At 41.8% G+C, this 25,144-nt stretch overlaps 1 protein-coding gene across 14 annotated transcripts in view; it reads right to left on the bottom strand.

Annotated features, from left to right (window-relative positions):
- Window positions 1–1,022: 1,022 nt before the first annotated feature.
- The window catches only part of FMR1 (fragile X messenger ribonucleoprotein 1), a 46,681-nt gene continuing 22,559 nt past the window's right edge, over window positions 1,023–25,144 (bottom strand). Inside the window, exons 10-17 of one of the 14 annotated variants that reach the window (XM_058714534.1) lie at window positions 23,888–23,997; window positions 22,782–22,916; window positions 22,188–22,250; window positions 19,788–19,874; window positions 17,087–17,282; window positions 15,363–15,545; window positions 14,570–14,652; window positions 1,023–1,341 (exon numbers count right to left, since the gene is read on the bottom strand). In XM_058714534.1, the coding sequence (XP_058570517.1) occupies window positions 1,303–1,341; window positions 14,570–14,652; window positions 15,363–15,545; window positions 17,087–17,282; window positions 19,788–19,874; window positions 22,188–22,250; window positions 22,782–22,916; window positions 23,888–23,997 (896 nt within the window). In that variant the 3' untranslated portion in view covers window positions 1,023–1,302. Of the gene's footprint in view, window positions 1,342–9,550; window positions 11,961–14,569; window positions 14,653–15,362; window positions 16,365–17,086; window positions 17,283–19,787; window positions 19,875–22,187; window positions 22,251–22,781; window positions 22,917–23,887; window positions 23,998–25,144 lie in introns of those variants that run through there. The other 13 variants (XM_058714527.1, XM_058714528.1, XM_058714530.1 and 10 more) reach the window with 13 other exon arrangements.

The following is a 25,144-nucleotide window of genomic DNA, read 5'->3' as shown; positions in this document are numbered from 1 at the left end:
GCCCGGTAGAAGTAATAGCAGAGGCCTTGCTTGATAGTGAGGGGCTGGTAAGATCCCTCATAGCCAAATCAAATTGAGGGTGACATATCTAGGGTTGTGATAGTTGGCGCTGTGATCACTGCCCCAGACAGGTGTAGTCTGTCCATATCTGGACTAGGAAAAGAGAAGTCCTTTGCCCCTCGATCTTCTACTTGCTTCCCAGGGTTGGACCTGTCCACGCCCAACCAGTTGGGGTCCATGAACTCCCCTCAGGAAAGAACCAGGCCTTATTTTACATCCTGGAGTGAAAAGCTCCAGACAGACCCAGGGCTAACGATTCCCTTACCAAAGGCGATCTCTTGAAATCAAGGAAGATGGCTACAGTGCAAAGGGGACTTATTGCATGAGGATAAGAACCACAGGAGTGTACTGAGCTTGAAGAGGTATGTGACAAACCCAGTGTCAAAGCTGTCTCCCCAGTGGGAAAAGGATACTGGATCCCATTTCAAATTTGTATTCATCGACATTTCCACGATCTCTTCAGTAAAAACTTTCCAGCTACTCACTACGGTCAATGCAGGTCTGAAACAAGGGGGGTGGTTATTATTATGTAGTGTGGTGCCACCACAAGTATGCCACTTCAATCTGTTGTGACGAGCTTAATTGCCTGACAGCCCCAGTTGCTACCCTTCTGGAGCCACTGCTGTTTGTGCCAAGGTCATGTTTCCTGTAGATAATTTCCAGCCAATAATTGAGCACAGTGGAGGTACTAATGCAGATCCATTCCTATGAGTGGAAGAATCCCCGGAACAGGTGACTCTGGCTCAAGAACTTCCCATCAGCCTGGTTGAAGCTTGTTTGGAACTGTATTACAGTCTAAGATCCTTCCTACCCAACCCTCCTTCCTTCCTCTTCTATCTTAAATGTCAGATCTGCATCATGGTCTGAAGTCTCTCTTGACCTTCTCTGGCATGTGGCAAAGGTAGTCTGTCACAGCCTTAAATCCATGAGGGCTATCTGACTGGAGGATGTGAAATGCAACCTTATACCTAGAGAGCATGTTCAAACGATGTAAGGGCAGGAGGCCTATGGGATGTATCTTCCAGCATGAATCAGTCCTGTCTTCTGCAGTACGACCGAGTTCACCCTGAATTAAATGCTTACGAAGCTGCCAGGGTGTGCAGGCTCTGGGAGTGTCAGTAGCTTCTTTGTAAGGCAAGTGAAAGCCCTTCATGGTGGTTTTGTTACTGTGGTGGGTCTGGACATAGATCTGGTAGGTCATCACGGATTTGACTGATGTCTCACCGGCTCAGTTGACGTACTTCATGCAGATGCTTTGCTTTTCTCGGGATGTGGCCCTTCCTAGGAGACAAATACATATGTGACTTATTGAGCTTGTGGGTGATTTGTATTTTTCATCGGGTATGACTTTACCAGTCTCATCCTGGGTCGCCTAATGGCCTGACTCGAGTGAGGCCATGAGCCACAGCCTGTAAGTCTATGAAAAGGTATATTCCATTCATTGAGGAGAATTCATTGAAAGCAGTGCTTTCCAGTTCCACCCATTGCGCAGAACAACTAATGCCACGGGTGGTCCACACTTACCGTCACTATAACCGATGGCTTAGTATTTTCCTGAACTTGTTCAGCCATCAGCAAAACACGTCTCCTTGGATGGTACCAAGTCTCAAAATGGAGGTCTCTATGAAGCCAGTAACTCGGGCAAAGCAGATAATGGGGGCATCTCAGTACCTATCGAGTGGGTGGCCACCTTTTCTTGAGTTGGTTTAACCCCCAATCAGATGTATCATTTCCATTTCACATTTTTTCAGCTTGTTGTACTTTAGCGATCATCGAGCTACTGTCTTTCAGTTCCAAACTATCCTTCCGTTCTCTGCTCTGCTCTGCTCCGTGAGCCTGGGGCCGGGGCCCTGCATACCACATTTCTCTGTTGCCAGTACTGCCTATTAGGTTCGGCCGATAAGAGGCTCTAGAGGGAGACTGGAAGCCCACGGTTCACGGGTCTTCCCTCTGGCAGGAACGGCTTGCTCCACTAGCAGCAGCTGAATTCCATTTCCAGATTTCCCTCCTCTCTCAGAACCGGTATCATCACATCTCCTCAGAGACACCAGCGTCAACCAGTTGGCTGGCACTCCCTCCTCAGTGCTCTAGGTCCCAGCCCCATGGGGGTCTTCCGGTGAGTTACCAAGGTACCAGAACCAACCAACAGCACCCATTCCTAGAGGTCTGGGTTTCAATTCTGTGGGCCTTTCCTTTGAGCCTCATCACCTTCCCCCAGGCCTACAGACCCCACCTCTGTGTCACCTTAATGGTACTGTTTTGAATTTTCAGTCCTTTAATGTCTGCTTAACCATGCTCTGTATTAAATTTTCTGTTAAAAGCACCGCTGTGATTTCTATTTTTCCCACTGGACCTTCGCTGATGCCCCTAATCTGATGGAATTTGGTGTAGTGACAGCCCATCACAGGATGGGAATGTTGGAGCTTAGAATCACACTTTTTTTCTTCAGTGAGACAATTTGTCTCCACCAGACCCAATAACTGTCATTCAAAAGGCACGGACCATTCAGTAGTGGAGAGATGACCCATCTATATGTATTGGCAGAGTCTTACTGCCAGGGGCATCAGATGTGAGACAGGCCACAGATACTTAAAACTCTATGGAATCAGAATGAGTTCGGGGTGGGGTAGGGGCAGGTACTGTTTTAGTGCTGCCTGTATTGCTTCTGTGGCTTTACTGCAAGGGGTCTCCAATGTAATCTGGCTCCCAGTCTGATGGCTTAGTACAGGTTCTGAAATACCATTCCTGGGTGCAGGATGTGCTGTTTCTAATACCCAAAGGGGCCAAACAGGTGATAAGGGCTCCTTTTGCATTGCTAGTGTTTGCAAGGCCAACAGTTGTTCCTTATTAGGCTGTGGAATAGCTCTTTGGAAAGCCGCTCAAGCCCCCAAGCTGCTCACTCAAGTGGCCTGGTCCTGGTCTCCGTTCTCACTTAAGGCCTTGCCTTTGTGAACAGCTGTGCTTAGAGAGCATGCATAGAGAGCTGTGAGGGCCACCGTAAAAAACTCATCAATATAATGGAACGGACCTGCCCAACTCATTACTGATATATTGCAATTTTTAAGTATTACTGGGGAAGTTCAAAATACCTGAGGCAGGACAGTAAAGGTAAACTTCATGCTCTGCCAGGTAAAAGCAAAATAACTTCCCTTCTTCCTAGAGAGATCTGGAGAAGAGGATATTCGCAATGTCTAAGGCATCCCGCCCAAAAATAATGAGCCACATATGTAATTTAAAGTTTTCTAGTAGTCCTATTTTAATTTTTATTTATTTATTTTGGAAATGTTTATATATTTATTTTGAGAGAGAGAGAGAGACAGCATGTGCACACAAGTGGGGGAGGGGCAGAGAGAGAGGGAGATGGAGAATCCCAAGCAGGCTTGGCACTGCCAGGGGAGAGTCTGATGTGGGGCTCCAATCCATGAACTGTGAGATCATGACCTGAACTGAAATCAAGAGTTGGACACCCAACCGAGCCACCCAGGCGCCCCTCTAGTAGTCCTATTTTTAAAAATAAAAAGAAGGGTGCCTGGGTGGCTCAGTTGGTTAAGCATCGGACTCTTGATTTCAGCTCAGGTCATAATCTTACAGTTGGTGAGTTGGGAGCCCAGAGTCAGGCTCTGTGCTGCCAGTGCGGAGCCTGCTTGGGATTCTCTCTCCTCTCTCTGCCCCAACGCCATTTGCTCTCTCTCTCAAAATAAATAAATAAACTCAAAAAAAAATAAAATAAAAATAAAAAGAGACAGGTATAACTAATGTTAGGGAGATAGTTTAGTTAGCCCAATAGATCCAAAATATTAACAATTCCGTATTTAAATATAAAAAATTAGTAACATAATTTTCAGACTAAGTCTTCAAAATCCATTGTATATTTTACACTGAACAGAACCTCTCAATTCAGACCAGCAATGTTTCAAGCACTCAACGAAGCTGCCACATGTGGCTAGTGGCCAAAGACCTAGACAGTGCAGCTCTAAGGCCACACACAGATTGCCAGCAATGGCCACACTCAGTTCAGCCACCCGTTGGCATATCAGATGCTTTGAGTGCCACGGTGGCCGCTATTAAGACCACAACGATCTGCAATCAGCGGCCACTGACACTGGATTTCCTCACTGGCTAGAGAGGGCTGGGAATTGGAAGACGGTGTGGACTCCCGCTCCCTCCTGGCAATGGAGAAGCCTTGTGTTTTCTTTCTCACCTAGTGTTATGTGATACTCTTTCAACTGCACGATCCTGGCAGGCTTTGGGATACGAGAGGCCCTGCCTTCACGCGGAAAGATGGCAGTACTCACACCCACTCCGCCGGTCGGCGCACCAGCATACCCATACCTATTATGCAGGGTGACACAGGGACCGGTGGCATCTGCAGGGATTGTGCTGAGTCTCTGGGCTGTAAGTGCAACCAATCTTAAATCCTGCCGGGGAAATTCATTTACCGTGCCCTTATCCGGTCCCAAAACAATTATCCTCGGCCTCCAGTGTCTGGTAGGTCCCTGTCTGCTGAATCCTCCCCATACCTCTGCTCCGCGCTACCTGGACCAGGACAGAAATTCAACAATCCCCTTGAAGAGGGCAGAGGACCGGGCCTGGGGCCAAGTTTGCTTTTGAATGAACTCAAATCTGATTTGAAGGGTCCTCGAGAAGTTGGACTAGGAAATCAGTTTCTGGGGTGGCACAGAGGCCTGTGGGAGATGGGGAGTCTTTGAGGGTCTCTTTCAGCAGCATGAAGATGGGACTCACCACTTAGCGTCGTCCTCTGGAGGCTTCTCCAAGGACACGCATGAGAGGCTTTGCAGATTTGCTAGCCAGCCAGTGGGGAAAACGAATGGCCTGCGTCTCCAAAAGGAATCCCCCCACCTAGGACCTCCTTGCATCAGCTCTCTACTCCATAGGGTCCTCTTTAATGCCCCATCTCAGATCAGTTACTGTTTGCTGCACGCCTCCCCAGGTTCTCTCTGTAACCTCCTCAGAGTGATGTGGGTTACTTATCAGCCCACTAGCCTCTGCTTTTCCCATCTATGTCCTTATCTAGGGACCCCTTTGATCCAGACCCAGAGCCATCACAAGCGGCCTGAGGGAGACTCCGAAAAGAGTGCTCTTCTCCGGCCTTTCCACTTTTGCTGAGACCTGGGGCCCCTTCAGGGCCCCTTATCTCATCTCCCCCGCTTTGGATGGGGCCTACTTCAGACCCCAGAGGACTATCCCTGGCAGGAGTAAAATTAGGGAGGTCTTCCTGGGGTAAGACGCCACCAGCTTTTCCAGCACTCCCTGAATTAAAGTCATTTGGTCACCAGTTACCACGGGTGCCCAGGGTTTTCATATAACCATGCTAGGATAGCAAAGCGCCTCGAAGCCCTGTGACCTCAGCAGGGGTCTCACTTTGCATTTAGCGCCTCAGGAATGTCTCCTCTTTGTGGCTGTGTGAAACTGATTTCTATGAGCATCCGATTCAAGCACAGGGCAGGCACGCTTGCTCTCTCCCCATCGGTCAGACCAGCCAATTCACTCGGCAAAAGGGAATCCTGCGGTAAACCCCAAATGCCGGCCACTCAGTGTCACTTACCGCATGGGTGCAGCTTCTTCACCATGTAAGCGGCACAAGCCTCAAGGGATGACTGTTGGCGCAAGTCCATTTGCCTGTCAGTGTACCTCAGGCCCACCCCCCACAAGCCCCTGGGTGGTACACTGCACAGTGACAGGTGTCACGTCTAGGAGGTCAGATTGCATCTACTATTCTTTTTGTTAAAATAGTATAAGGGAGAGAGAGAAACGAGAATGCACAGGGGAGGGGCAGAGAGAGAACCCGAAGCAGGTTCTGCACTGTCAGCACGGAGCGGGACATGGGGCTGGAACCCACGATCCGCGAGATCACGACCTGAGTGGAAACCAGAGTCAGATGCCTCACCAACTATTCTAATGGCATATGGAGCCAAGGGCTCTTTCCCCCCGATTTCTTTCTTCTTCCGGCTCACGGGGCTGGCGGCCTTGGGAATGCAGAGGGACCAAATGGTTTCAACCCGCCTTGCACGGAGGACATTCCAGGGCCCGTGAGGCACACGGAACGGCCTAAGTGAGCACGGCAATGCCACGTTCACCAGTGCTTTCTGCTCAGCCAGGCTTCCCACTGCTAGCCCTGGGAAGGTTGTCTCTACCCGGGTACGGCTGAGATGATCCCTTTTGCAGTTTCCAAAAAGCCAGAGCTGGAATAAGCGGTGTTTGCCTCATGCCGGGCACCATCTGTGAAACAGCGGGTGAAGGCACACGGCACAACACCACGCAGAAGGAAGAAGTTTTACGAAGGGAAAATTACCAGCCAGAAGAGGCACACGGATGCCCATTTTCTGATGCAGTGACATGTAAAGGTCACGGCGTTGCTGGCTGCACCTTGGGGCTGTACTCCGAGGGAAGGTTATTTCTTCTCTGGGAGTCTACCCTTTCACAGGGCAAGCCTGATAACAACGGCTTTGTCCGCAGAGGATCAAATCGGGGCTTAAAACTGCCAGCTGTCAGGGGAGGTGTCTGGGAACACACACCGCTAGCGCCCGTGACCTTGTGGGAAGCTGGATTTGGGCTGTGGGGCAGAGGAGCCTCCTGGAAGTTATTTGGGTCCAGTCCCTCCCGCTAGCTGGTTACAAGGTAACTTGGCAGGGGCTCCCGGAGCCATGGGGCAATCCTGTCTGTCCCACACTTCAAGTGGAAATCTGAACATTTAAGACTCTTCCAAGGCTCCCTAAAGTCCAACCTGTAACGTGGCATCACAAGCGTCCCTGACAATACCTCGTCTCACCTCTCTCTCCCTCAAATTCTGTGTCCTAGCCACACAGAACTCTTGGAAGCTTTCCGAACACAGACTTTCTCATGCCTAGATTAATGCCCACAGCACCCTTATATCTGGCTAACTCCTCCTCCAATCTGTTTTAAGGAAGATTTCACTTCAAAATGCTCCACATCACTCATCATCAGGGAAATACAAATCAAAACCGCAATGAGAAAACACCTCACCCCTGTCAGAATGGCTAACGTGAACAACTCAGGCAACGACAGGTGTGGCGAGGATGCGGAGAAAGAGGATCTCGTTTGCCTTGTTGGTGGGAATGCAAGCTGCTGCAGCCACTCTGGAAAACAGGATGGAGGTTCCTCAGAAAATAAAAATAGAACTACCCTATGACCCAGCAATTACACTACTAGGTATTTATCCAAGGGATACAGGTGTGCCGTTTCGAAGGGACACATGCACCCCCATGTTCATGCAGCACTATCGACAATAGCCAAAGTATGGAAAGAGCCCAAATGTCCATGGATGGATGAATGGATAAAGAAGATGTAGTATATACACTGGAGGGGTTGTGGGAGGGGGGATGGGCTAAATGGGTCAGGGGCATTAAGGAATCTGCTCCTGAAATCATTGTTGCACTAGATGCTAACTTGGATGTAAATTAAAAAAAATAAAAATAAAAATATTTCACTTCACCCGAGAAGCTCTTTACTAAGGCTCCACACCACCCCAATTTGGGCAGGTCCCCCTATGTGCTCCCACCTCGGGCTGTGCATTTTAGCACTTAATGTACCATATGCTGAAACTGCCCATTCATTCAAGCTCTCCCACTGGACAGTGAGCTTCTTGAAGGTCCGAGAAATTATTCCTGTATCCCCAAGAAGCCTGTGAAATGCCTGCTATATAGTAATTACTCAGGAACTATTTAATGAGAACCAGATGAAATCTGGTGGGTGGTTCATTACCACTGACTCTGTAGCTTTCTCCGTATAAAACACGAATCCTTATTAATGCATGTACAACTTTGCTGCAACCATTTATTTAGCCCACGGAAAAACTGAAACATGAACATGAAATGGCTTACTCAGTTATCACAGAGTTAGTCTATGCCCTGATTAAGTGTGGAATCTATCCAGCAATTCCCTTTTCCACAAAATAACTGCCTATGTCCATTGCTATCATGTACACGTACTCTGTTCTTTGATGCAGTATCTTACAGGTTTTGATTTCCAGGGAAATCTGACAAAGACGCCCTGAGTATTTACCAAAGTGACTTTATACCTGAAGAAGTAACACTGGAATTTTTTTCCTCTCCGCATAAGCCATCCAAGTTCCAAACTACACTGAATGATCATCACACGCCCCAATTCCCAGGATTCTGTGTAATCATATTCTGTTGACGCTCAGTCTTCCTCCCAATTTTCAACCTATCCCTGCAATCCAGTGTATGGTATACACAAATTGGTGGGAAAACCTTCAAGCGCTAAATTTTGAAGCTTACGCTTTAATCATTTAGCAGGTGCAACTTGCAAAGTTTTAATGCCTCTCCCATGAACAAAATTCCTTAGCATAAAAAAAAAAGGATTTCCCCATTTCTTCATGGCAAGTTCTCAGAAAGAAATGGCAGAGAAAATTTCTAAATAGCCCCAAATAAAATTTTTAAACAGTCCGAAACAAACATACAGTGGAAAAGATGTTCAAGATTTAAATACTGGTACCTGTTAAGCCTTCTGAGAAATTAAGACTAGCATCTGCTAATGGCGATTTCAAAATAACTGGTTACCGGAGGCATGAGGGACAAATGGACTCAACAGGGATCAAGTCAATATACTGACTCTAAAGGGCACTGTACTGCTACCCACCAGGAGCTCTAAGATCATGACCAGATGAGAGAAATGCCTGAGTGAGCCAAGTTGAGTCTCAAGGCTGATGCCGTAAACAGGCTATTCATAAGGTAGCACTGAAAACCACGGTGAAACCAGAAAATCCCAATGAAATCACTCATGGATTGTTTATGCCTACACCACATCTAATGTACTGTGTTCAGCTCTTCTGGCCCTGGAAGAGCCCAGAACTGGGCAGCACAGGTAGCAGAGAACCAGAGAGGCAGAAAACCAAGATTTTTCAGAGGGGAGCGGGGGGGTGAGGGGGAGAGGCAGGACATCACTGTAGGCACGGTCCTGCATTATTAAATCATTTTTGGATTTGACTCTATCACCTCTCCATTTCTACCCTATTTTCTAGGCTGTGCCAGTTTTTTGAAGTGACCATAATAGGCAATTCAGGCACATTCTACCTACAAACCTGTCATTTATTATGGAGATACTGACATCCAAAGTTTTGCTTTCTTTCTTAAACGACATAGACACATTTAGTATTTCCCAAGTGGAAGGATATATTTATGCGTGCACAGACAGGAGTATGTGTTTAATATGGTTTGGTGGTACCCTATGTAATTAATGTGTTGAAATCTTTAACTGGGAATATGGAGAACCATTTTCCAATAGCCATGCTTCTGCCTTTTAAGGGCACATAAAACATTATTTGCAAGGCATATATGCTTTGCATGATAAATAACTCCCCCCGCCCCGACAGTGCTAAGTTTTGTTATATTTAGAAATTTAAGACCAGGAGCAAACATCTGTCAGACTAATTTTTTGCTTTTTCATAAGTGCAACTTTTTAATAAAAATTTACATCTAGATAAACAATCTTCAGATTTTTGAAACTTTAATAAGATTTTAAAAACATCAGGACTTAGAACTGAAAAACATACACGTTTAGCACACAAATATTGTAATACGAATCAACTCCAACTCCATTTGAAAACATGTGAATCAAATTACAGTTATAGAAGTTAGTTAATTCACATTTAAGCAAGTTAGCGCCTTGCTGAATTCAGCCTTTGTAAAAAAAGAGACTTAGTGCATATTGTAATGGCACAATGTGCTTTTGTACCATTTTGATTTTTTTTCCACCTTATTGAACAAGATCAAGTTCTTGAATGTTGGTAGAGAACAGCTAACTTCCTATGACATGTGAAACTTCCAGTGGTAACAGTTACATTTTGTTACAACACTTTCTATAGATTTCTTTTCCTATCTTAAAATTTTAAAAGCAATCATTTGTAAGGATTGCATCAACATCAATTTAGCAGAGGAAGATCAAACTTTATTGAAACTGCTTGCATACAAAATATATTGCACTATAACCAAACAAATGTCAACATAAAATCCAATCTGTTGTCGCTAATATGTACAGAGAATATTGCCCAAGAGCAGTTACATTACAAGGTCATTCTACCTTGGTTAATTATCTACAGTATTTTAAACCAAACAGCTTACAGATGATGTGTGCAAGGTACCAATTTCTGTTTTCAAATACTATACATTCCCAGAATAAATAACTAAAAATCAACATTAATGTTTGGCAATACTTTTAAAAGACTTTTTAATATTCTTGAACTCATGTGCAGTTTGTTGCCATTTTATATGCTTATTTGTATGCAAGGAAAAGTAACTGTAAAATGAAAATTCAAAGAAACAAACTCACAAAAGACATCAGAGGCAGAACTTCGGTTTGCACGGCTCTGTACAGATTCAGTGGTACCCCTACTTGGAGTTATTTTTTAAGAAAAATATAACATCTTAAGAGTGAAGGTCCTTCACGTATTTTTCCTCAGTAAATTTCATTCATAAAAATGACTCAAAAACAACCAAAACCCAACACATCAAAAAACAAAAGAAAAAAAAAACTAAAGAAAAGTATTTGTTAACCAATTCTAGTCTGCTTTCCAAATCCTCTTATACATTAGACCTAATATCTCAAAGTTTACAAACATTTAACCTGCTTCCAATGTTTCTTAGACAAAGTACCTGTACTTCACAGGATTATTATGCACACACGAAAATGACCTTTCTATCTCCCCCAAATAAGCTTGAAATTAAAATATGAAAAACTTCACAAAACTTGGGGAGGACAAAATAAAAAGGCTAAGGTAAAATTGGTCATCAGGCCAAAGAGCAGGCATATCCTACTACCTTTCGACCAGGAAGATTTGTTCCTAGCTGAAAACATTTTAGCCTCTCAAATGAAAAGATAGTTATTTCTTCTCCTGTCTATACAGAAAAATTACACATCCCTCTCAATAACACTATTTGTCAAACTTCAGTGCAACAAAACAAAAACAGAAACAAGTTCTATTCTTTATACTGCCTAACCTGATGTTTCTGTAAGGAAAAAAATATGGAAAGCATGCATTCTTCTATAAAGTACTAATGTTTGACAGGGTTTGCTACATCTTTAACATTTAGTGTTTCCAACTTATCTTCCCTGAACTCTGCATCCAAATATAATATTCCTACCTGCCAAGATATAAAAAAGGCACAGATCATACAACTTTTTTTTTTTTTTTTTTTTTTTTTTTTGCTAATGAAAATGACAAACGTCACATCACACACATCTCAGGGTCCACTAAAATACTGGAAAAGTGGACCAAACATAAACTGACACAGGACATGAAATGACATAGTATTTCATGGACTTCTATAGGAGATTGAAAACGGAAGTTATTACCAAAAAAGCTATTTATTCTGAAAAACTGAAATGTACTGGCGAGTTCTCACCCAATGCAGGAAAATGGTCCAAATTAACAAAAAAAAAAAAATCACTGCTCAGTACTTTAAAAAATAAACCAAACTAAAATCCTGCCCTGAAGTGCTGAAGTATACTTAAAAGCAACGTTTCAAAATTTCAAGGTATCTTTTTGTGCAAATCTGGAAATTGTTGCTTATGGCCAATACCAAAAAAAAAAAAAAAAATAAGATTCTTAACAGAATTTGTGTTCATTTCATGCCCTGTGCCATCTTGCCTACTATTTGTCTTTGGCCTAACAAAGTTTTCTAATATGGAATAAGAGTTATGGAAATGGTATAGGAAATGTAACTTCAGAATGATGCAGTTTAGGGTACTCCATTCACAAGCGGTTGCTGACCATCCACGTTGTCTGGCTTTTCCTTCTTCTGGTTACGGTCTTTACCCGTGCGCAGCCGATTACCTTCACTGGAGGTATTCTGTAATGTTTTAGTGTGGACACTCCTTTCATTATTGCAGTCAACTCTGATCTAAAACAAGTTATAGTTGTTATATACACAGACCATATCCTATTGTAATCTGTAATTGGCCTGACAAGAAATTTAAGCCTGAAGTGTAAGTTCCACGTGTTAAAAGGGGAAATGTGGGTGAGAATAGAAGAAGTGCAAGAAATTAAGGTCAGGTAGGAGCTTTATTTAGTTTATGATTTTAAAACACTCTTCTTCTTTAACTGGAACACACTGGTCATCTCACTGCGTCCAAAGTTAGACAAAAACTCACAATCCTACCGTGTCTTCTTCTAAGCAGAAGAAAACAGTGAGAAAGAAATAATTAAAATGAATTACTATTACCAATTACGATAATACATACTTATAATACCAGAGTTCAAAAGAATGGGTTTGTGGAACCCAAGAGGGACACAAAGTGATGCCTTCCTATTTCACCTTTACCAAGGGCAGAACTCGACGAAGGTGGTAACTAGCCTTAGTTTACACCTTAATTATCTACCATGGGTCTGATCAACTTTCTCTACTGAGGCTCCCACTGTCTTACAGTAGAAAAATCTGTGTTGGTTTCTTATAGCTTGTTCAGTAAGGCAGGGCAGATGATCGTACAATTTGAACTCTGTCTGAAGAATAGTAACGGTACAGGGAAATCTGATAACACTAACGCGTGGAAGGACTGGACTCCCAAGATGCATGTAAAGAGGAAGGTAATTCAGAAATGATATTCTAAGATTTGTATAACAGTTTAAGTAGCAACACGGAACACTTAAAACACTGCTAACAGAATTCCAGATGCTGTATAAAAAGAAGATAATATTGACCAATGGGCTTAAAACAACTAGAAATATCGATCTGTTTCAAGTGCAAATGCTACATATGTCAGAATGGCTTGCCGTAATTTCAAAGTGCATTTAACTGTTGGTTACGGTGTGTATTTTTTTAATGTTGATTTATGAGAGAGAAAGAGTGCGTGCACGTGAGCGAGCGAGCACACGCGCACACTCGAGCATTGGGGAGGGGCAGAGTGAGGAAGACAGAGCATCCCAAGCAAGCTCTGTGCTGACAGCAGAGAGCCCAACTCCGGGCTCGAACCCACAAACCGTCAGATCATGACCTGAGCCGAAGTCAGACGCTTAACCGACGGAACCACCCAGGTGCCCCTCAGTGTATATTTTGAAGTGTGTGGTTGTCAAGGGTTTAGTGCTTTGATTTGGATCTATTCCCCTACACAAAAATGCAACCTTTTTATTTGATGCTCTGTTTTACTCTGAAGTATAATTATGAATATGCACCCTTTTTAACTCATACGATCAGATTGCCAACTTCATCCAACATGTCACTTTAAGTGGGTAATGACAAGATTGGCACATAAATGCCTTACATCTTTGTAAAGCCCACGTATGTACACTATTCCAGCAACCTCTTTATCTAGGCCTAAGGTCTTTTCTATGCTGCTCCTTAAGTACTTGCCAATAGTTAACACCTACTTAGGTCTTATTCTGTCATGAAGTTTCTGCTGTTAAAAAGCATCTCACTAATTTTGGGTGTTGCTCCCAAACCAATCCGTAGTCAATAAGGAACCGTAACTACTTGGATTAAGAATTAAGAGTTAAAGTGGGCATCTGAGTGGCTCAGTCAGTTGAGCATCCGACTCTCAGTTTCGGCTCAGGTCATGATCCCACGGTTCGTGAGTTTGTGCCTGACGTCAGGTTCTGTGCTGACAGTGCAGAGCCTGCTTGGGGTTTTCTCTCTCCCTCTCTCTCTGCCCTTACCCTGCTGGGTGCTGTCTCAGTCTCTCTCAAAATAAATAAACAAACTTAAAAAAAAAAAAAGATGAATTAGGAGTTAAAGAAGTAGAGGAGAATATGGGTTCTGGAAATCAGACACCAGGGTTCAAATATCACTCCACTGTACGCTAACTAGGGGACCTCTTGGCAAAGGACTGAATCTTTCTAAGCTTCAAGTTTACTCGCCTATAGAATAGACAAATGAAACTACCTCAGGGGGCTGCTGTAAGATTAAAGGAGATAACACACACACAAAGCACTCAGGAACGGTGCCAGACAAGCTCGGGTAATTTTAAAAATTATTTAACAATGGGTTCAGCGTAGGTGATGACCCACTGAGGTGGGATTCTCAGGATAGAGGCTGGCTATGAACAAGCAGCTGACAGATTCAGCATGTACTAGCTGAACATGATCAGCCCTGTCTGTCACGATTATTACCTAGGAGACAGACACCTTCTTTTCCTCACTTTCTAGAGAGGACCCCCTAGCCCTGCACCTCAGGGGAGGAGGGATCCACAGGGCTTGCCTGGTTTCTCTCTCATTACATTCCAGGATGTTCCTTTGCTCAGGGGAATTGGGAGGAACCACCAATGTGGTAATGTGGTCCTAATGGGCTCTCAAAGTCTTCACAAATGCTTAAGACTGCATATTCTCTAGAGAAATCTTCTTTGAACACTTGTCACAAAGATCTAAGATTGCCCACAGTTGTGATGTTGAAAGGAAAATACTTCACGTGTACCAGTATTGCAACTTTTGAACATGTTTAAAAATCAAGCAAAACCAACTTCTACATGTCAAACTGCAGCAATTCAAATAATTTAGAGGTAAAGAGACGCACAGCTTTACCTGGAGGGATCCATCTCCTGTTCTTCCTTTAGCCTCTCTTGGATTACGCGGGCGATTATCGGTTCGGGAGTGATCGTCGTTTCCTATAGGGTCATTTTCAAAAGGATCAACAGTTACTGACTTTGGCATGCTTATTGGAAGTTCTTTATCCCTATGTTCTCAACTTATTCAGACCCCGGAATCGAAAATATATAATCAACAACCTAGTGATTCCAGCCACACAATGCTTAGAAATCTAGCATGCTACCCAGGAGACGATATTTCAAAGGCATTACAATTCTGCATCCACTGTGTTATTGGTCAACCAGTGCTAACGATCAGATGTTATGTGTAGAATCCCCAAAGAAGCTGAACTAGTTACCAGTGTTTGTTCATATATTTATGCCACCCAAGCCATAGGAAGGCTGTCTAATGTTCTGTCGATCACTGCTGAGCCTTTCGTCAGGTGACCAGTAGTACAAAACAGGAGAAATGGGGTTTCAGTGACATGTCCTTGAATAAGCAAGGTTTCTCACAGAACTTCAGACAGTTGTGACAATTCACCTTTATTTATTAAGAAATGAAAACTGAGGAGTCTGGGTGGCTCCATCAGTTGAGCGTCTGACTTGGTTTCAGCTCAGGTCATGATCTTGTAGTTCGTGGGTTGAGCTCCGCATCGGGCTCTGTGCTGACACCGTGGAGCCTGCTCGGGATCCTTTCTCCCTCTTTCTCTCTGCCCCACCCTGGCCGCGTCTCCCGCTTGAAATAAATAAATGAAAAAAAATTACAAGAAAGGAAATGGAAACCTCTGTACCTTTGAAGCCACCTCCGCGTCCTCTTCCTCCCTGTCCTCTTCCTCCACCACCACGCCGTCGACCGTCTCCTCTGCGCAGAAAGTTCTCCCTCTCTTCCTCTGTTGGAGCTAATGACCAATCACTGAGTTCATCTCTGTGGTCAGATTCTGTTTCAGAAGCATTTGATGCTTCAGAATTAGTTCCTATCGAGAGTTAAAAGTTATATACCGTTGTCCGACTTAAAAAAAAAAGTTAGGTTAACAGAAGCTTCCAGAGACGTTTCAGGGGTAATCCAATACTCTTCCCAAATTTATAAGCCCAAAGAGTATGATCACCTTCCATTTTGTAAAACAAATTATCTTAAATTCAAAATGAAGGGTTTCACAATGTTTGACGTAATTTTGGTTTTAAACATTTTTGGTTCTCGTTAAGAAGAATAAAAGGTATTTTATTAACCATCTAAGTTCAAACCTGAGTATGCCACATCATTAAACAGCTGTGCTCCTTTAAACATCTGCGCTCTCTGGAGGAAAAGTTGTCTACAACAGTTAAATGCAATACCTTGATAAGCAAAACCTCTATAAAGAGAGTTCCTTTTAACAAGGTTTGGCCCAGGGACAGAGGGGAACGCATACATTTTGCTCACCTCTGAGAGGGTGGCAAAGACCACCATGGCAACTGTCTCAGGGAAGGGTCTTTTGTGGAATCAGGGATTGAACTTAGCTCAAGGGGGATGTGCTCACCTGGTCCACAACCTTCCCTCCCACTCCCACTGGAATAATTTATCATTAATAAAGGCATTATTAAGATAAACTCATTATGCGTGAGGGGTGGGTTAATGATATAGGGGATGGGAGTGGGGGAAAAGAGCTCCACGGTGAGGTGGGACTCCAACAGCAAAAAGAACACACTGTTGGGAGAGGGGTTAGGGGTTAGGTTCAAGGTTGGCCTTAGGAGTAGGTGTCTCTCTCCCCCACTCCAGAATATCAACTCTACTACCTCTCTCTCTTCCTCTGTTGGAGCTAATGACCAATTATAGCTTCACCATTATAGCTTCTTTCCTGTGGATCTTGAAGGCTTTTCCATCTTAAAGAGTTCCTTTTTGAAATGCAAATATTTGTGAGATGGATTATACCTTATACCATTATTAGCAAGTTACATAGTAGATACACAGTTGAGCAAGAAAGACAGTAGGCACTGGCAGGTGGGGACAGTGTTGTTCAGTGAAAGGTACTGGGAGAGAAGAAAGAAGCACTGACAGAAGAGCTGGGAAGGCAAAGAGAAACTCTGCCTGCTTCTTGACTGTGCCTAGGGCTGACTTTGGCCATGACACTCAAAATCCCCTTATGAGCCATAGGATGCAGAGCCCTGATTTACACAGTCCATCCAGCAAGTATGACCAGCACATGCCTGACAAAAAATGAGCCACAGTACACAAATGAAAAAAATTTGGGCTATACAGTAATAAAATCAGGAAAGGCCTTAAGAAAGTCATCAACACACAAGGGCTTAAAGCAGATTTATCCCCAGTCAGAACGTGGACAGAACTCACACCTGCCCTGTAAACTGTGTGTGGTATCATCAGTTTTTAAGTCTAGGTCTCTTGCAACACAATTTGACCCACTGTGAATTGGAAACCATGTAGTGAGAAACCGTTATAATGGGGTTCTAATGAATATTAGAGATTAGCAGCTATTAAGTCTAGGAACAGATAAAGTTACTGAGTAAAATGCTTAGTTTGTACCTGAAGTATATCCAGGACCGCGTCTGCCGTGCCCCCTATTTCTGTAAGGTCTACTACCTCGACCCATTCCTTGACCATCATCAGTCACATAGCCTTTTTCCTTATCTGTACGATTTGGTGGTGGTCTAGAACTAGCTCCAATCTGTCGCAACTGCTCATCAATTTGTAATCTCTCCAAACGCAACTGGTCTACTTCCTATTTAAAATATACAAGATAACAGTAAAAATAATTTGACATTTTACTTAATAATACCTTTCTCCTTTTCATCAGATAAAAAAATATACTGGAAATATTTCAATTTCAGCTCTAAATTTATAGTAAACACTGTTACACAGAATTATCAGGAAATTGAATGGTCTCCTTACAAAGAAAAATTACTATAGATAACAGATTATTGATGACCATGATTAGAGATATAACAAAAATACTCAGCATTAAAATTCTACTGAATAGAATTTGACGTTGTTTGATTTGGCGCTACAATCCAATAGAATCTCTTAACGCACAGATACGCTAGTTTGGGGACTTCTTGATGACAGGATATCGAATAAAGCAACTCTAAAATACAGGCAAATGACAGTTAAGGCTTACCCAGCTAACCTTAAAAATCACACACTGTAAATAATCTTAATTGAAATATATCTGCCAGTTAATATCTTAATTTATGAAGCACTGAGTTTGAGCTATCGTCTGCTTTCAAAGAAAATATCCTATGGTACATCTTTGGATGCAATTGTACAATTAAGGAAAAGTTATTTCCAATGAACTGAAAAATGCTCACATGCCTTATATGGTGGGCGGGGGGACGACTATTTAAGAGCTGACCAAACAAGTTCGGTCTTAACATCATGCCTTGAAACCTCTTAAAGACTGCAGCCCTGCTAGAACGAGTACAATGAACAGTATTGATGTCGATCAAAATATACACCCGGGGTCCACTGACCATGTGTGACCATTACACACAGGGCTTCGGATATGCTGGGTTCTGTCATATCCAGATAAAGTCCCAATTCTAACCCTTGTCCTTCAATCTACCCATACACATCTCCTTTACTGGCTTTAGGGAACTGGATCTGTAACTCTAGTGGTACCGGGTGTCTGAGTAAAGCACAGGCCATCACAGGGACTGTCTACGTGGACAGTCACTGGATAAGCCCCTGTGTTAAGCTAAGTTCTTACTCTTGCTTGTGGAAGCTTCTGGAAAGGAAAGGGCAGATAGTTTGATCTGTGCTCTGAACCAGAATTTCTGTTTTACGAAGGACCTGAGCAAAGGAGAGACTGCGTGAGTGGCTTACTCCAAGAGTATAGTTATAGCTCATGGAATGGGTGGGTGTATCTTGCAAAACAGAATGGTGGTCCAGGTTATCCCACTGGGGCAAAGCAGTCACCTTTTGGTGAGAGATGCCAGGCCCAATCAAGGGAAGATCTGGTGATGGAAAGAATGGCAACAGGACAGCTGCTGATAACCAAAGATATTCAATTGTGAAGAGTAAGTAAAAAGATCTAAAAAAGAACATTAGTCAAAAGAACAAGGGATTGGTTACAGTGCAACCCTAACTCTCCAGGTCATTGGAATTCTGTAAGCTAAGAATATGAAGAAACACATACAACAGATTACAAATAAAACACACTTTAAAACAAAAACAAAGAAGCAAACCAACGGGGTACCCTACCCATGCAAACCTTGCTGGATGAAACCTTCCCATTTTCAATTAGTAACTGACCACCAGAAGGAGGAATGCAATGCCTAGCTATTGCACTTTTTCCTTCCTTATTTGCATCCAAGTCAAAACTGTTTCTTTCTTTCAAGAAATCAGCAGAAATGTTAAGATAGCATCATAAATAAAATAGGGAGTTAGATTATTTTTAAAATACTATTTAGTACCAGTCACTTGTAATTTTGATGTATATGGATATAAAGAAGAAATTAGAACAGTGACATGGGTAAGACTCCATTTCATTGAATTATAGAACATTCAGGCCAAAAGAAATTTTAAAAACCATCAGGTATAGGGAGAAGTGACTTGCCTAAAGTCACATAAGCTAGTTCACGGCAGAAGACAGACTAGAAGCAAATCACTACACTGCCAATTAAAGTGCTCTTTCCACTATACCTTGTGGTCTCCTACTTCCTGATTTCCAGTTGGCAATCTAGGAGGCATAACTGTACAAATACTAACTACAACGAGCATCAACAAGACACAAATTGTTTACATTCTGTATAACGGAGCATAGAGAAAAATACAAGGGGTAAACGTTTAAACATAGGACTTCATAAAACACTGGGATTTCCTTGATAAATGACATAAAAGGGACAAACAAAGCCAAGTGTTACAGACACAAAATTTGGCTTGGAAAAAAGTCACAAAGGCTAGAAAGGATCAACTGAATGAAAAGGCTATGTACAGGAGTATCTAAATTGAGTGTAAGGGTTAAACAGAAGAATAATGGGAAATAAGGGAATTCATTGAGAACTGGGATACCGGTCCTTAGATTTATAATGACAGAAAACTGACTTTTGTTTTCAGAAAGAATATAATATAATAAGCAAAACAAAGCGAGTATTTTCTCTATTACCTTTTACAGGTCATTCATTGTAATGTATAGGCTAGAATGAACCTTCACTGATGAAAGATAGACTGTGGAGTTTTTATATGTTAGCACAAAAGGATCAGAAGTTAAAATTCTTCTTGTTCTCACCTTTAAATAGTTCAGGTGATAATCCAGAAGAACAGTGGCATTAGCAATGCTGTCCTTTGTTCCCACAAAAACAAATGGTACCATACCCTGAAAAATAAATGGCAACAATGATCCTATAATATTAATAATGGATTAATCTGAAAAAATGCAAATAATGACTAAATTCCTAGCACAGGGCCTGACAAACAGTAGGCACGTAAATGTTTGTTGAAAATATAAAGCAACATCTAGAAACAAAAGTAGTCGGTATATTTTACACATCTACTGTAATGATAAATCAATATGGCAACCTCTTGAGTGCAACTGATTATTGTGTTTTAAAGACTACTATTAAATGTTGGCAAAATCACAAATTATGTAATTCCAAAGTATACAAGCTCTGACAGGAGATGCATAAACAAAACAGATACTTTAAAATAAAATAAAATAAAATAATTAATATACTACAGGTTTTATCTAGATCAGATTCTTTAAAGAGAAATTCAAAGTTAAATACTAGGGCACAGAAGTAAAAACTAAATCAATCTTGCTAACCAAGTCAAGAGTACCAACAAAACACAAACAAAAAGAATTAGAATAAATTAAAAGGAACTAATTATTCTGTGTGGGATGGGGAGGGGCAGAGGCAGATTGATGAGCACAAAATTTAGCATTTCGATACATTTTAATACTGTACTCTAAAAATAGTAAAAGGTAGAATCATATGGAAAATTTGATCTTTTCTCAATGGTACTACTTTCATATAGAGATATATTTTTAAAAAGGAGTATATTAAAATTTTATACTGCTAGCCCATCAGTACAAATGAGAAAAAAATTTTTTCTAGTCACAAGTTATAGGTGTTGTGCAAACTAATACCTGGCAGTTATGACATTCAAAGTTTGACGATACTTCATTTTACTACTGAAGAAATACATATGATTGCTGATATTCACACATGACTATAGTAAACCATACGGTGGCTTTGACGAGGATATAATTTTCTAGGCAAAGTTTCTAAGTATGAAAAGCCAAGACGCTGTCTCTTTAGTAAGTATCACTCTTTGAAAAAGAGCATTCATTTGATAGGTGTGACTGCTTTTGCTTGCCTGCTCAGTAGACAGCATCTTAAATGTATGTGAGGCTGGAACAGGTTTTTTTCTTTTCCCTTCCACATGAACCTGGCTGTTGACGGGGAACAAAACTGAACAATTAGGAAATACTGCTTGTAGAATGACCATTTGGTAGGCAAGGCACCGCTTCCTAGTAGCAACGATCACCTAAGAGTCAGGTGCCACAGAAGACCCATGGGCTTCATATGGGTTTTTGTTTGCATTGAGTAACACATAGACTACTGAAATAATCAGGACTATGAATCAGATCTCCTTTCCTCACAAACACTTTTGACTGTTTTTTTCCCCGACTGATGTCGTTACAGAAGCAGTTAAATCTTATTATTTTCCAAAATGTCATATAATGAAATGCTACACTCTTCCCTCTGGATCATGTATGACCAAAATAAACCTTAAAACCTTATGCCACAGATTTAGTCTGATCAACTTTGCAGCAAATAATTTTACAACGTTTTCCCTTTTCCCCATGTCCAAATGGGGACATGTTGTCCCCAAGTTGTACCCAAGTGCCACTCTAATTTGAGCACATCACTAGTGGACCAGAATAGTAAATTAAAACAAAGATGGGCAAGAGCACAATGGTGGCCTTCAATATAGACACCCGGAGAAAGGGACTCCCTGACTGGCGTAAGAACTGGGCTCCCCAGCAGAGAGGAATATCCGATCCACTTGTGGTTATATGTCCCTTTATAAAATGGCATTTTTGCTTTTAATCTCTGGTAAGTCATAACATTTTCCCCATAAACAGGTCTCTCTGGCCACTTAGGGAGCCCTGTCCTCAAGGAACTCATGATGTGGCCAAAGAGATTCACCAGTCAATGTCTATGTAGTATGTGCTGCGAGAGGGATGAGCACACTGGAACACAGAAGGGGGCAAGGCTCTGGAGGGAGGGGACCTGTGGCAAGTACACAAAAGAAAGCTGCACAAGGAAAAAGGTCAAAGCAAGGTGGCGAGTTGGAAGGGGAAAGAGCGCTCTGGCAGAGGAAACAAACACATAGAGAGAGAGAACAGTGTTCAGAGAACTCTACTTCAGTATGGCCCAAGCCGCTCTGGAGGGCAAATGGGAGGAACGATAAGAGGTGACAGTGGACAGGTGGGCGTCAAAGCAAGGCCTTACAAGCAACAGGAAGGAATTTGAGCTCTCACCCCAGGGCAATGGATGAACATACCCCCAAACACTCTTCCACCATCCCCCAACCCTGATGATCATTTGTAGTCTCTCTTAACAAGGGGCATAAACATTGAAATATAAAATTAAAATGTATTTTTCAAGGAATGTTTTCCTACCTGCCAAGCCTTGAGTTCAGGTTTCTGGGATTCCCCTGCTACAATTGATGAAACCACTAACACCTAAAGCAGTATAAGGAATGCAAGTGATGTCATTAACTATAACAAATGATACACAGAAGCCTGAACGCAGGACTTTCACTGTAGGACTTCTAAACCCATTTCTAAACAGTTAGGTTAGTTCAAATATTGAAAACCAGTTTCTAAAATATGCCTCTAAGTAGTAACTAATGCATCTAACAGAAGGTACATTTTGAGCTACCACAACCTGTAAAATCTCAAGAGATACAGCATGAAAAAATGAAAGACCACCCTCAAAAGAAAAATGTGATCACTAAATGTAACCCCATATTTTATGTTTATAGCATCACATTTGTCACTGTGAATAAACTGAGAAGTAGGTAACACTTTGGTTTGTAATCTCTCATATAAGCTGGCACTTGGATTTCAAAAACAAAACAAAAAACAAAAAACAAAAAAAAACCAGATGTAGCCTTATAAGCCTAACCAGAGAAAACACCTAAAACACCAATTGTGACATCTGGGTCAAAGAAATTACTTTGAGTATAATTCAAAGTGATAAATATTTCTTACCCTCTGGACTTTTGTACTGTTAGGTTGAGAAAAATGAGAGCTGTTTTCCTTTATATCTATATGTTTTTTTTCTTCTGAGGGAGTAGGTCCAACCCTTGAGTTACTGGAAGGTAGGGAATTTGGTGGCATAATTTCCTTGGTAAAAAACACAAAAGGAAAAAATGACCAATTTAAAAGACTGTATTTAGCTCCATTTTTGTATCAATGACCATGTTTTACAAATATAAATTATCATAAACACTTTTGGCAGAAAAAATTACAGAATGCAAGTATTATGCAGTAAAACGCCCAAAAGATTTAGCATCAGGTAAAAGAACCTTTCACAAAAGAAGATTCGACAATATGAGAAAATTATGGCAATCTGGGGGGATTTCAAACAGTATTGTTGTACAGAAGAGTATGTCCTTGCCTCCCCCAACCCACACAAGTACTTTTACCAAAAAGCATATATTCATGAAGATAAAAGTGAGGATTATAACATTTAAAGACTGGGAAGAGATGCTACGCCCAGATAAAAATTTAAAGCACACAAAATAAACACACATACACACAAACTCAAAAAGCCAAAGGATGAAAGCCAGAAAACCTAACCAGTGTCCCAGCTTGGTCTCTGTCAGCAACATTAAGTAATATTTGAAAAGTGCCTCATATTCTTTTTTTTTTTCATATTTTATGACCATCCATTTTAAAGATTAAGAAGATTTCAAGGGATTCAAGTAACTAGTCCCAAGTCACTCTCCAACTATGACAATGACTGGCATGGTTAATTGTCAGAATTCTTACATTCCCAGTATGTGCATATTACAGAGGCCTCAAATTTACATGTTGAATAAAACATTAAGAAACTTTTATCAGACAGCGCTCCTAGGTGGCTCAGTCGGTTAAGTATCCTGCTTTTGGCTCAGGTCATAGTCTTGTGGTTTGTGAGATTGAGTCCCCGAGTCGATCTCCGTACTGACAGTGAGAAGCCTGCTTGGGATTCTCTCTCTCACTCTCACTCTCTCTCTACCCCTCCCCTGCTCATTCTCTCTCTCTCTCTCAAAGTAAATGCACTTAAAAAGAAACCTTTTATCAGACAGACTAGAAACACATGCACTACAACATACCTCTTCTTGGGGAACACTTTTCTCATTTTCAGCCTCAATTCTCACCCTCACGACTCCTGACTTGTCCACAATTTCCTGAATCAGTTTTCCATTTTTTCCTATTACTTTGCCTAAGTGAAGAAGTGAATAATTCATGTTTGGTTTTACAATCGATCTCAAACCAGTAAGCACTCTCCACTGTAAACTATCACATTATATATAAAACTGTAAGATTTCAGGGCGCCTGGGTGGCTCAGTCAGTTGAACATCCAGCTCTGGATTTCGGTTCAGGTCACGATCTCCCGGCTCGTGGGTCCAAGCCCCATGTCGGCTCTCTCTAAATAAATAAACTTAAAAAAGTGTAAGATTTCAAAAGCGAACCAAAACAGAAACTCTTTTCAAAAAGAGTTCAACTGGTTTGTTTCGTTAACTTGTCACTGTTTAAACTGTTTTGGTAAAGTGTCAGAGGTATTTACATCTCATGAACTGATGGGGTAATTTTGCATCTTTAAGGAAGTTCAAAGATAGGGTCCTATTTTGCATAAAAGGGTATACTTGAAACTTGCTACAGTGGCATGTATCACTCTGCAAAATTCTGTGAAAGGAATTAAGGGAAAGGACCCATACTAGAAAATACATTTGCTTATTCATTCAACAATTTCAGTTCTATCTGTACCTGATTTAAATCTGCTTTTCTGCCCATGGTAAATATTTTTAGAGTTTCGTATGGCACATTTATAAAAGATACTCCAAGTCTCAAAGTGATTTAAGCAGCTATACAAACACCTAAAAGAAGTGCACATTCTTGAGGCCAATGTGTTAACATGATATTACTTCTGTGCATCGCTCATAGATTTTATCAGTATATTAAAAGGTGAGGTACGATTTCTTAATCTTTTATTAGTCACAGAATGAAAGATTAGGAAGTCGCACTTTAAGATAACTCAAAATCACAACGAGAAAACTTAAACCAGTTTGAGATTAACTATTGTTCAATAACATCTGTTAAAACTCCAAAGACGTCAAATATCAGTAATTAACAGGCACTCTTCCCCTCATTTTGTAAAACTGAATCAATCATAGCCTTAACTGGGAAATGACTGCTTTCATAGCCATCAGCATGCATTAGTGTAAAGCAAGACACTACAAATAAAAGAAGTACTGGTTTTCGAATTTGACATGTGAATTACCTGGGATTCTAAGAGCCGGCCCTCCCAAGGCACCTAAGGCACCCCTACACTGGCCAGGTCCATCACGTGCTTGCTCTACCACCTTAGC

Source organism: Neofelis nebulosa, chromosome X, assembly GCF_028018385.1.
Source record: "Neofelis nebulosa isolate mNeoNeb1 chromosome X, mNeoNeb1.pri, whole genome shotgun sequence".
Classification (NCBI taxonomy): Eukaryota; Metazoa; Chordata; class Mammalia; order Carnivora; family Felidae; genus Neofelis; species Neofelis nebulosa.
This window is presented reverse-complemented; position numbering and strand designations above follow the sequence as displayed.